At 47.2% G+C, this 13,489-nt stretch overlaps 1 protein-coding gene across 3 annotated transcripts in view; it reads left to right on the top strand.

Moving 5' to 3' along the window:
• SLC4A5 (solute carrier family 4 member 5) overlaps nucleotides 1–12,982 on the top strand; it is a 144,031-nt gene extending 131,049 nt beyond the window's left edge. For 2 of the 3 annotated variants that reach the window (XM_019020982.4, XM_055378109.2), the window contains 6 exons: nucleotides 1,356–1,424; nucleotides 2,104–2,277; nucleotides 4,239–4,394; nucleotides 6,285–6,369; nucleotides 7,727–7,794; nucleotides 10,428–12,982. In XM_019020982.4, coding sequence (XP_018876527.3) covers nucleotides 1,356–1,424; nucleotides 2,104–2,277; nucleotides 4,239–4,394; nucleotides 6,285–6,369; nucleotides 7,727–7,761 — 519 coding nt within the window. In that variant the 3' untranslated portion in view covers nucleotides 7,762–7,794; nucleotides 10,428–12,982. Of the gene's footprint in view, nucleotides 1–1,355; nucleotides 1,425–1,669; nucleotides 1,718–2,103; nucleotides 2,278–4,238; nucleotides 4,395–6,284; nucleotides 6,370–7,726; nucleotides 7,795–10,427 lie in introns of all 3 variants that reach the window. The other variant, XM_063695780.1, reaches the window with a different exon arrangement.
• Nucleotides 12,983–13,489: the final 507 nt, after the last annotated feature.

Below are 13,489 nucleotides of genomic sequence, written 5' to 3' on the forward strand. Positions count from 1 at the left end.
GGCCAGGCATGGTGGCCCATGTCTGTAATCCTAACACTTTGGGAGGCCAAGGCGGGAGGATCACTTGAGAACAATAGTTTGAGACCAGAATGGCCAACATATCGAGACTCTGTCTCAAGAAAAAAAAAAAAAAAAGCTCAAATCTAAGAACAGACTTCTTTAGGGGCCAAAAATTCCTCTAAAGCCCTTCTAGTGTTGGCATAGTGCTCTGTGCTCTCCAGAGTGCTCTAACATGACCACAAGGAGGAGCAGCCTCTGCTCACCATGGGGAGCCACAGCTGCAGGTGAAAGAGAGAAGGTAAGGGGCAGAAACAGCTGAGAGAGACAGCGGAAGAATGCTTTGAAAGGCTGTGAAGATTTGGAATCATTCTTGTAGAGTGGGATGAATTCTATGATCCCACTTTTGAAAAAGCAAACAAATTGCCTGTGTGCAAGTTTGGAGGGAAGGATACCCGCCAAACTATTGGTGGTTAGTTGGTGATGAGTGCTGATTAGTTTACACACTTTTGTTCTGCTTCTTTTGTATGTGATTGTGTATGAGGCATGATTTCTGTTTTTTTGGTTTTTTTGTGGGGGAGGGTTGTTTGTTTGGTTGGTTTGTTTTTTTTGAGACAGAGTCTCTTTCGCCCAGGCTGGAGTTCAGTAGCACGATCTCAGCTCACTGCAACCTCCATCTCCCGGATTCAAGCGATTCTTCTGCCTCAGCATCCTGAGTTGCTGGGATTACAGACATGCGCCACCACACCCGGCTAATTTTTTTGTATTTTTAGTAGAGACGGGGTTTCACCATGTTGGCCAGACTGGTCTCAAACTCCTGACCTCAGGTCATCCACCTGCCTTGGCCTCCCAAAGTGCTAGGACCACAGGTGTGAGCCACCACACCCGGCCGGATGTGTGATTTCTGTTAAGTGTCCCGGGTACTCGCTGCTGATGTAGATCAGCTCATTAAAGGTCCCCATGCCCCTGCAGGCTGAGCAGTTTTAGAGGACCCTCAACTGAGGCTGGAGGTAGGAAGAAGCTAGGCAGGAATGAGGAGGGGGAAGTCTGTGGAGTCTTCTCACTTTCCAGAAGGCATTTCTTTAGCCAGACCACATGGCCTCCGCATGGTGCAGTGAGGGGCCAGGCCAGGAGAGCAGCTGCATGCTGGGCCAGCTACCCCAGCCAGAGAAGGGGCAGTACAGCCCCAGTGACCCTCATCTTCACCCCTGCCCACATCCCAGTTCTGCTGACTCTCGGTTCCCCCAAATATCCAGTTTTCTAGCTGCCTCTGTGGTCAGGAGCCACTGTCATTCAGAACAGGGTGGCCAAGGGCCGCCCCAGGCAGAGGCCGATCCAAAGCTCTGCTCTCATTTTAGTGTATCCCCCTGCCGGTGCTGTACGGAGTCTTCCTCTACATGGGCGTGGCCTCCCTGAATGGCATCCAGGTAAGGCTTTCCCTCCAGATCCCTTCATGATCTGGAGTCAACATTCCATGTCTGGTTCCATGTCACCAAGACCCCCAATTCAGTTGTCCCAATTGTCCCCAATTGTCCTAATTCAATGAAAGAATAATAGTAATAATGATACTACCACTTACTGAGGCTATCAGGCAAAATAAATATGTTAGGCACTTCATACGCCTCATATAATTGAATCTATGTAATTAGGTCCTCTGATCCCCATTTTACAGATGGGGACCGGAGGGTCAGAATTCAAAATCCAGAAGAAGCTGACTCCAGTGAGCATTTCACTGTACCTCTCTCTCTTCCCTAAGGCAACTATGCAGAAGAAAACATTTTTGTTTTGTTCTGTATTTACTGTGAAATCCCAGAATTCTTAAACAGTTTGTGTTACAATTAACTTGCACTTTCCCTGAATATGGACAATGTCCATTTTGTGGCCAGCTCCAGGGCTCCTCCCCTCACCCAGGGCTCAGGACCCTTTCTCTAAGACCCCATTATGCATCCGCCTAGACACCTCCAGCCCCCCTCCCGTGCATCCTTAAGGCCTGAGCAGGGGGCTTCCCCTCTCCGAGACCCCACCCAGGCACCCCTTCCCCTAGTCCCAGGACCCAGCGGGTCCTCGGGTTCTGGCTGCCTGGCTGAGCCCCCGCTGTCCCCCTAGTTCTGGGAACGCTGCAAGCTCTTCCTGATGCCAGCCAAGCACCAGCCGGACCATGCCTTCCTGCGGCACGTGCCGCTGCGCCGGATCCACCTCTTCACCCTGGTGCAGATCCTCTGCCTGGCGGTGCTCTGGATCCTCAAATCCACGGTGGCTGCCATCATCTTCCCGGTCATGGTAAAGTGGGCACGGGCTTCCCCCTCCTGCCCGGCAGGTTGGCCTGGGCAACCCAGAGGTGCAGCGCAACCTCCCCTCCTGCTATCTTCTGCCTTCCCGTCAGCTGTGGCCTGGCTCCCTTGGGTCACGGAGGCTGGCACAGAATGACCTGATTTGAGTTGTGAGTCCAGGCCAGATGGTGTGGGGTGGGGCAGAGAGGAGGCGGAGGAAGGAATGTCAGAGCCGCTCAGTGAGAACCCAGGAGCCACCCAACCTCCTGGCTCAGGGAGGGACGGAGAAAGAAAATCAGTTCAACCAGGAGACCGAGTTCCCACTGCCAAAATTCCAACCAGTCTCAGAAGTCGATGCATGCTAAATATAGATCTTTCCACCATTCAAGATAGCTAAATTTAAAAAGCTAAATAGTGAAGTAGGGAGGCAGGGGAAGAACGAGGGTCAGAGATTAAGAACAACAAAACCCAATGATGGTATATATAAAGCTTGAGCAAGGGAAAGGTTACAGGTCTTTCACTATTCTTGCAAATATTGTATAAGTTTGAAATTACTCCAAAATAAGAAGTGAAAAGAACGCAAAGCCAACAACATGTTGCATCTGGCCCCCTAGATAACTCACCGAGGGCAGTGACCCAGGCCCTTGCCAGGAGCCTGGAGTGTGTCAGCAAATGCCTGGGGAAAGCCTGAGGGCTCTGGGGTAGGGGCCAAAGTAAGGACACTGAGGAGAACTTGAAGTGCACACTGCTGGGAGGGGTCTAGTCCATGGTTCTTGACCCGGGCTGCCCATGAAAATCAACCCAGATCAACAAATCAGAATCTCTTGGGAAACCCAGACTTTGGTATTTTTATGAGGTCCACAGGTGAGCATAGACCTGCAGCCAGGGTTGAGAACCCCCACTGCAGGGAAAGGGAGATAGATCCTCCCCCCAGTGCCCTCAGGGGCCTCAGAGCTGGCGAAAGGAAAGGCAGTAGTAGTCATGATTAGCATTTACTGAGTACTGTTCCACTGACTCCACACCAGCCCCCAAAGCACTAATAACCCTGCTTTACAGATGAGAAAATGAGGCTCAGAGAGCATGAGCAGAGTGACCCTGGACACACAGCCAGATAGGGCAGGGCAAGACCCACACCCTCCACCTATTGATTTTTTTTGTTTAATTTGCATACAGTAAAATTCAATGTGTGGGTCTGTGAGTTTTGGCAAATGTACAGAGTGGTTAGAGACATAAATTCTCAGGCATTACCTGACCTGTTAAATCAGAAACTGGGGGAATCCAGTGATTTGTGTATTAATTAACAAGCCCTCCAGGTCCTGGTGCATGCTCAAGTTTGAGAGCCACTAATTTATGTATTTATTTTATTTGTTTGAGATGGAGTCTTGCTCTGTCGCCCAGGATGGAGTGCAGTGGCACAATCTTGGCTCACTGCAACCTCCGCCTCCCGGTTTCTAGCGATTCTTCTGCCTCAGTCTCCTGAGCAGCTGGGACTACAGGCACCCACCACCATGCCTGGCTAATTTTTGTATTTTTAGTAGGGACAGGGTTTCACCATGTTGGCCAGGCTGGTCTTAAACTCCTGACCTCAGGCGATCTGCCCACCTCGGCCTCCCAAAGTGCTGGGATTACAGGTGTGAGCCACCACGCCTGGCTGAGAACCACTAATTTAAAGAATAACTGTAGTTCTCCAGCCCATAGCCTTTCTGAGGCTCCCCACTTCGGCTGTCACAGGCTCCATCCCTCTTGGTCACTGGTAGGCATGGTCACTCACCTGGGGGGCCAGACAAGAGGAACTACGGTGGAGGGAAGGTGAATAATGGCTTATGGGAGCTTCGAGACGGCTCCAAAGACACCACAAAAAGTCCCTGAACTCAGCCGACTGAGGGAGAAAAAAATCTATGCCTGAGTTTGGGCATTGAGACCACAGTTTTCTCCAAATTCTCACAAAACTTTAGTCTCTCTCCACCACAGATCCTGGGCCTCATCATCGTTCGAAGGCTTCTGGATTTCATCTTTTCCCAGCACGACCTGGCCTGGATTGACAACATCCTCCCAGAGAAGGAAAAAAAGGAGACAGACAAGAAGAGGAAGAGAAAAAAAGGGGCCCACGAGGACTGTGATGAGGAGGTGGGGAAGATGTGAGGCCGGGGCACAGAGGAGAAATCGAGAGACCTTCTCTCCACTTTTGCCAGGGACAGGGAGAGGGCGGCTTCTTGGGTGGCCTGCAGCAGTGCCTCGGCCCAGTCCAGGATGGGCTGGGGCATCTGCTTGTCTTGGTCTGGGGTGTTGAGGGCTCTTCTGTTTATGTGAATATCCTCAGGGTGGGCCAGAGTGAATGAGACTCCCTGTCCAGGGAAAAGGTGACTGGCCATGCCCACTCTTTCCATCACTGTGGGCTTTACGGCCGTGATCACAGCAAGCGGGTTCCTGTGGGAAGGGCCGGGAGGCAGCTCCAGCATGGAAGGAGGTTATGAAGACTGACCTCCAAAGAGTGGAGCAGACTTGGGGAGAGGTGTCTAATGGGGCCTTATAAGTAGACTGGACTCCAGACAGGCAGGAAGGGCTGGGAACAAGTTTTGCTTGCGCCTTTGCCTAGGGTATTGAGGACAAAGATGGGGAAAGAGGCAGGTATCCTCGCCGAAAGGAGACTGGCTACATTTCCCAGATGCCTGGGACAACATGGTTGCCCCATCTGTCCCTCTTCTCCCATGGTCCCTTCCCATTTCATCCCCAAAACACTCAGGGAGTCAACAGACAAGGGGCCAGTCCAGAAATTATAGTGAATCACAAAACATAAGGCAGAAAGATTCTTAATTCACGTGTTCATTACTTATGATGAAACTGTCCCCGCAAAAGGAAGTGACTTACCCAAAATGGACATGTAGCTACATTTCTAAGAAGGAATTAAGAAAATAATTCCTGACTTTGCTGGTTTCTGATATGCTAAGCTGCCTGTGCCATCTCCTAATGCTGTGCTTGGTTCCCAATCTCCCAATTTGACCCAAACTCACGTCCCTGCATCCACCCTGTCCTGTTCTCGTGATTTTGCCTTGTGCAGATGAAACCTGTTCAAGGCAAATCCCTTCTGACTGGCTGGTGGTGATTAAACCATCTTCTGATCAGTCAGAACTCCCCTGGTCCTTAATTACTGTGCTCTTCCAGGAAGAGTCCCATAATGCATGTGTTTGTAGATGATTTGTAAAGGTGGGTTCTGAAAACAAAGAAACAGAGACTAAGTGCCTTTTAAAGACAAATACTTCTTTTGTTGATACTTTCAATAAATATCTGAGTGGCTACCACATGCCAAGAACTATTACAGGGTTGGGAAAAAGAATCTCTGAATTATGATATATCAATGGAAAAACAGGATTCAATTTATACAAATTCATTTTACTTGTCTTATAGCAACACAGTTGTTGTGTGAGGTTCATTCCCAAGTGACTGGTTGCTGTGACAGATAAAACTCTTTTGATGAGTGACATTCCTGGAAGAGTTCCGGTCTGTCTGATGGTGTGTATAGGATAGCAGGCTAACTGTGCCCATTCCCCTTCAGTGGACCCCAGGGTATTTGCAGCACCCCCTAACTGTTTAGAGGTGAACAGAATGGTGGTTTGCAATGTTCATGCATGCATTTTCCATCTTGGCAAGAAAGCCAAGTTGTTGGCCACGCGCGGTGGCTCACATCTGTAATCCCAGCACTTTGGGAGGCCGAGGCAGGGGGGATCACAAGGTCAGGAGTTCAAGACCAGCCTGGCCAGCATGGTGAAACCCCGTCTCTACTGAAAATACAAAAAATTAGCCAGGTATGGGAGTGCACACCTGTAATCCCAGCTACTTGGGAGGCTGAGGCAGGAGAATCACTTGAACCCAGGAGGCAGAGGTTACAGTGAGCCGAGATCGCACCACTGCACTCCAGCCTGGGCAATAGAGCAAGACTCTGTCTCAAAAAAAAAAAAAAAAAAGAAAGCCAAGTTGTCGTGTTGGTGTTTATCCTCTTTTCCCACTGTTTTTCTCCAGCCCCAGTTCCCTCCTCCCTCGGTTATAAAGATTCCCATGGAAAGTGTCCAATCAGATCCCCAAAACGGTATCCACCGCATTGCCAGTAAGTAAAACACATGATGTCTCTCCCTTCTTACTACTAGTCCTCCATGTCTTTCCCCTAGGAACTTTCATCTGTAACTCAGGGGGATCTAATCATTTTGGATGCTAGAGCAGCAGTCCCCAACTTTTTTGTCATAAGGGACAAGTTTTGTGCAAGACAGTTTTTCCACGGACCAGTAGGGGAGTGGGGAATGGTTTTGGGATGAGACTGTTCCACCTCAGATTCTCTTAAGGAATACGCAACCTAGATCCCGCATATGGACAGTTCACAATAGGGTTCTCACCCTTATGAGAATCTATTGCTGCCACTGATCCCACCGGAGCTGGAGCACAGGGGTTAATGCTTGTTCGCCCATGCTCACCTCCTGCTGTGCGGCCTGGTTCTGCTACTGTTCCATGGCCTGGGGGCTGAGGACCCCTGCGCTAGACCTTTGTCCTTGGCAGAGATCAAAGAGAACTGGGCCACCAGGACTGGTACTCCAACCAGATGGAAACCCCAGAGCAAAGCCTGCAGACTGAAATGACTAATTCTCACTTTAGTTGAGGCAAAATCCCTCATTCCTTCCTTTCCCCAGATCCCTGTGGCATCTCCTGACCCTCTTCTATGTTGTTTCAGACCACATCAGTCCAAACATGGCCCACCAGGCCTCCCATGTTTTCCAGTGGCTGTTGAAATGGTTGAGGGCTCAGAACCAAGCTTTCCCCTTTAGAGAAATAGGTAGCATAGCACTTGGGTTATAAGTCAGGCGTAACTGGAGGTCCTCGTGGTGGTTGTGCTGTGCCTCTGTGTGAATCCTCAGCACCTTCTCAGCAGACAGCTGAGAGGGAGGCTGCCTAGGAGGGACTGGGCATTGCTTATGGAAATCCTGGGAGATTATATTACTGCCTTTAACCCCTCCCAGCCTCAGCTCCCTATAGGTGGCCAGTCCTGTCATCCAGGCAACATAGACTGTCCCGAGGTCTTCTGAAAGATCCCTACCTTAGTCCCGAGCCCGGTGCTTCTAATACAGGGCTTGCCACCCTCAAAGACAGATTAGGGGTGGGTAGCCAGGGCATCCTTCCCATCAGCACTGTCCATCATAGGTACCTCAAGATCTTGAGTTTCTCAGACTCCTCCCCCACTCCCATTTCTCTCTTCCCTGGCCCTCCCATGCCTCACACCCCCTAGCCCCGGCTGAGCGCCTTCTGGGTGAAGGAGTAACTAAGCCCGAAGCCACACATCTCTGAGGCCCCGTATTCCTCTTGCATAGTGTTGGCTCTAGGGTTAGAGAAGGAAAAGAAAGGAAATGGTGAGGGAAGCCCGGAGAAATATGGTGCTCAAACCTGCTCCACATCTGACATTTTCTTTTTCCTGCCAGGAAAAAGATCTTCCAGTTGGAGTTACTCACTCTGATTCTTCCTTCAGTGACACAGAACTTGACCGAAGGTAAACACTGTTAGGTAGACTCCTTGCGTATTAGGTAAGAGACTAGGAAATGGCCGGGAAGGTGGAGGGTCTAGGATTTCCCAAGCTAGCTGTCCTCTCAGTAGAAGGCCCTTGCTGGCCCCCAACTGGGAGTCAAAGGCTGACAAACCTGACTCATCATTCAGGGCCAAGAAACAAATATGTCTTCTTACTGACTTAGCAACATGGTTACAACACACAAAGGTATTCAACTTTAGTAAAGGAAATTCTTATAAAAGATTAGGTAGAACAAAAATTGAAAGTAAACGTTGTGGCCCGGCGCGGTGCCTCACACCTGTAATCCCAGCACTTTCGGAGGCCAAGGCGGGTGGATCACGAGGTCAGGAGATCGAGACCATCCTGGCTAACATGGTGAAACCCCGTCTCTACTAAAAAAATACAAAAAAATTAGCTGGGCGTGGTGGTGGGTGCCTGTAGTCCCAGCTACTAGGGAGGCTGAGGCAGGAGAATGGTGTGAACCCAGGAGGCGGAGCTTGCAGTAAGCCGAGATCGCGCCACTGCACTCCAGCCTGGGCAACAGAGTGAGACTCCATCTCAAAAAAAAAAAAAAAAAGAAAGGAAATATTGACAAAAAGAAAACAGAAGCCAGGCGCGGTGGCTCACGCCTGTAGTCCCAGCACTTTGGGAGGCTGAGGCGGGCAGATCTCAAGGTCAGGAGATCGAGACCATCCTGGCTAACATGGTGAAACCCCGTCTCTACTAAAAATACAAAAAATTAGCCGGGCGTGGTGGTGGGTGCCTGTGGTCCCAGCTACTTGGGAGGCTGAAGCAGGAGAATGGCGTGAACCCGGGAGGCGGAGCTTGCAGTAAGCCGAGATCACGCCACTGCACTCCAGCCTGGGCAACAGAGTGAGACTCCATCTCAAAAAAAGAAAAAAAAAAGAAAACAGAAAAACTAGGCATGGCTTAAGTGTAATATCACTGAAAGCCAGGTTAAATTAACGCTAAGGATCGAAACCCTGGGGTACTCTGTAGAATGAATTAACAGCAGGGTTAATTAGCAAAGGTCAGAAAGGGTATGGAGGAAAGCCAACATCAGAGATCAACTGGAGATGGGAACTGTTAAGAATAGGTTCAAGGCCAGTTGCCAGGAGCCCCCATGCCAACAATGTGATTGTTCTTCATGAGAAGCCACCCGTGAAAAAGGTGAGACCCCCTGATGATGATATAGTGGGCGCAAACACAGAAAAGATGCATTTAGAGGCAAGAAAGGCTTTACTTCATTGTTACTTGGGAAGATGCCAGGGGCAGTCCCACTCCTACCCTGTGCCCTAGAATGGACAGGGATCAAACAGTAATTACAGCACAGGCTATCCCAAGTCTAGAACATCAATCTCCAGGCACAGAGGGCACTCATCCAAGAGATTTTTGGGGAAACGGGGCAGGGAATCTTCTGAATTATAAGGCAAAGCTGCTATCCCAATGCCAGGGTGAAACGACACACTTTTCCCCAGTTCAACCCTCCCTAAGCAGCAGTCCCAAAGATGCTCTATCCCAAAGTGTCACCTGTCCCAGTTAATCTCCACCTTCCTTCTCATCCCACTTCCCCAGTCAGGCTCCTATATATGTGATGCCATTGATCTTTATACATTAGTATACACCGGTATTATGAGAAAAGCAGTCTGTCTATCTTATTTTCATTTATAAAATAATCTACATGAAATTGACTGACTGCTCCCAATTTCAGGCAGTAGAGAGAAAATTTGGACCAGGTTAGGGGTTTCCAAAACCCTGTTAAATTACACAAGGCCCTAAGACAGGGTCAGAAATGAAGAAACTTTGGTAACTGGAGATGGTATCTCCCAACCTCATTGGTGTTTTACTGAATTTCTGAAAACAGATGGAGGCAAAGACCACTAAATAGCAAGATTCTGTTTCAGTGAAAGGCTCTGCAACATGATCTGGTTTAACAAAGACTAAGCATCAATGATCTACCAGGTGCGATGCTTAATCCCTGAGGATGTGGAAAGAAAGGCATGCAAACAAAGACAGAGCACCCTGTGCAAGAATATTGGAGCACACAGGGAGGGAGTAGCCTCGTTTTGAGAATCTAAGAAAGGGAAACTGGAATCTGCCAGACATAGAGCGGGGCAGAGAAAAGAAAAGGCATTTCAGGCAGTGGACACAGGCCCGAAGTACCATTTGAAAACACACACACACACACGCACACACACACACACACACACACACACACACACACACACACACACCTCCAAAGAGCAAAGAACACTGCAATGGATGGGGCAAACTAAGCAGGCAGGACTACAAACACAGAAGACTGTGTTTGTGTTTGTGAGAAGACAAGACACTCCTGTCTTCTCACACTAAGGAGCTTAGATTCTTTGAACCCAATGAGGAATCACCAAATTTGTGATTTCAAAAGTTCACCTTGGCAGCAATGTGAAGATAGGTTTACAGGGTGAGACCAGATGCGTGACTATGGCTGAAGGCCAAGCCAATAGGAAACTGCTCATTCTGGCATGTGCTGAGAGTTCAGAAGCGAAGATGGAAGTATTTGCATTAGAGCCCTGCTCTAGGGGATGGGTTCAAAACACCAAGAACTACATAATTCTTCTTTCCTACTTCTCGTTCAGCATCACCTTGCACTTCAAAATATCCTGTCCAGCTTCACCTGCTTTCAACTACTCACGGAACCCAGTGTTCATGGTGCCACAGGTGAAGATAGAGATGGAGTCAGACTATGACTTCACAGACATGGATAAATACCGAAGAGAAACTGACAGTGAGACCACCCTCTAGGATGAAGCAGCTTCTCCCAGATAGGAGATGGAGAGCCTGGCTTAGTCTTCACTGGGAGGGTCTTAACTTCTCCGTGCCTGTTTCCTTCTTTATCAAACAGAGGGAGTCCGTCTGCCTATAGAAAACTGGAGATCTATTGATGAAAAGTATTGCTTAGATGCAAAGCTCTCCCCTTCCCTTTGTAGTAATTAAAATACCTAAAGCTAAATATTATATTTTATTTTAAAATGCAGTTCAGCATAGAAATTCTAACATTTCTTTGGAAATAAAAAAATGCTTGTTTCCCCAAACCATAGCTAAGATAAAGGGGCAATAATCAATTCATATTTAAAACAAATATCAATTTAAAATTGTTTAAAGGTTAGATTTAAATATAGATGTTCTCGAACAAACTTGTAATATACTTTTATGTCATTAGACCATCTTTGGAATATTTGGCAATTCTGCATATTAAGAAATGCTGAAAAGGTCCTATCTTTTCTCCCTGTCACATCCAATTTCCTAAGGATTATATGAAAAGTTTGAACCAGCCGGGCACAGTGGCGCACGCCTGTAATCCTAGCACTTTGGGAGGCCAAGGCAGGTGAATTGCCTGAGCTCAGGAGTTCGAGACCAGCCTAGGCAACACAGTGAAACCCCGTCTCTACTAAACTACAAAAAATTAGCCGGGTGTGGTGGCATGCGCCTGTAGTCCCAGCTATTCGGGAGGCTGAGGCAGGAGAATCGCTTGAACCCAGGAGGCAGAAGTTGCAGTGAGCTGAGATGGCACCACTGCACTCCAGCCTAGACAACAGAGTGAGACTCCGTATCCAAACAAAAAAAAAGTTTGAACCATCTGCATTATGGGCCTTGCTCCAGAAGTGTGACTGGGGCTTTCCCAGATTGAAAAGCCAGTTCCAAAACTCTGTTAATGAAAGAACCAATGCATCTGAGTGGATAAATGTTTCTAAAATAAAATAGTTCTTGTTAAAGTGAAATTTGAAACCACATGTTAAATCAAAATGATCCTTTAAATTAGTATCACTGGTTTTTCATACCTGGAATCACATTTCATTATACATTTGGGTGGGTCCTCCCTGCAAATTTTCAATGTTTATTCCCAAAGTCAAACTCCCATTCATGTGAACAATACAGGTTAGACAGAGGTAATGTCACATTTTACATTACAACTTTGCAATATTAATCAACCTAGTACTTTAAAGGAATGATTGAAAACTATTTGGGAAGATAAAAACCAGTTTCAATGAAGCAAATCTATTCCTCATGAAACTTAAGGTCAGTCATTTTACCTTCAATCCACATTTAATGAACACCAACCATGTTGATTTAATGCCTACTATGACCCTGACAGCCACAGTGCATCTGACACTTACTTTCTCCAAAACAACTATGATTTGAACCTTGAGTAAATCACTTGAACCTTAAGGTTAGAGTTACTATATTTGCTCAAGATGACAAATGCAGGTGCTTTCTTTTTTAAAGAAAAACGACACTAGGTCATTAACACCTTGAGTATAGGACAGGTAATTGCCTCTATAATTCCCAGAGTCTAGTGTAGTGCCTGGTCCATAGAAAGCTCTCAATAAGTGTTTGATTACATTTAATCTCAGAGCTCCCTTCCAAGGGATACTGCCAAGAGGTAAAGCTCCAAACCTCTACTCTTACTGAGAGCAGAATTTCTTAGCTAATCCAGAACCATCTCCTATGCTTAAGTATAAATTCTTGTCAGACACAGTGGCTCACACCTGTAATTCTGCTACTTGGGAGGCAGAGGTGGGGGGATCAGCAGAGGTCAGGAGGTCAAGACCAGCCTGGGCAACATAGTGAGACCCATCTCTAAACAAATGTTTAAAAATTAGCTAGGCATGCTGGCACACACCTGTAGTCCCAGCCATTTCAGAGGCTGATGCAGGAGGATCGTTTAAGTCCAGGAGTTCAAGGCTGCGGTGAGCTATGATCATGCCACTGCACTCCAGCCAGGGAGACAGCTGGAATCCATGTCTTCTAAACAATAATAATTAATTTTTTAAAAAAGTATTTATCATCCACACCAATCCTGGGGAAGCTAACAATCCACCCTTAACACATTTCAGTTTTAAAACCTGGCTGATCTGGAATAGAACTTTGTCCAAATTAAATTGTAGAAATGCTATGGATTCAAGAGTAAACCTGCTTGATTAATCAAACAAGCTGGAAAACTACTGTTAATTTCTTTGTTGTAAATTGGTCACTGTAATTTTACCTTACATGCCATTTATATTTTGTATATACATGAACATTTTAATTTCCATAGCTTTTAACAGGTTGACATAATACTTCTCCATGCAGTAAGTCAGTCATTTCTTCCACTTGTAACTGTAATTCAATAAAATTTAATCCTGTCTGGTCATCTTGCTCCACGTTTAATAATCTAGGTAAGCAGGCATGGATTATAGACATAAGCTATACATCACTTACAAAAACATCTCCAGCAAACTATCTAAACTTCTTTAAACTCCAGAGAACTATCAAAAGAATAACGCCAGCTGGCAGAACAAGGACGGAGGTAGGTCAACTCAATTGTTTCTTCTCTTTCTGCCTCAAGCTGCCTAGAGCAGGAGCTACTTCTGCTTGCATGAAAGCCAAAAGCCAAAACAGACAAACCTATCCCTGCCTCAAGTATTTTACAGATTAAGCTCCTAGCTTGGCACAACCTGTTGTGATATAAGACTGTAGGACAGGCCAGGTGCAGTGGCTCACGCCTGTAATCCTAGCATTTTGGGAGGCCGAGGCAGGTGGATCACTTGAGGTCAGGAGTTTGAGACCAGCCTGGCCAATGTGATGAAACCCCATCTCTACTAAAAACACAAAAATTAGCCGGGCATGGTGGCATGCACCTGTAATCCCAGCTACTCAG

Source organism: Gorilla gorilla, chromosome 12 (assembly GCF_029281585.2).
Source record: "Gorilla gorilla gorilla isolate KB3781 chromosome 12, NHGRI_mGorGor1-v2.1_pri, whole genome shotgun sequence".
NCBI classification, from domain to species: domain Eukaryota; kingdom Metazoa; phylum Chordata; class Mammalia; order Primates; family Hominidae; genus Gorilla; species Gorilla gorilla.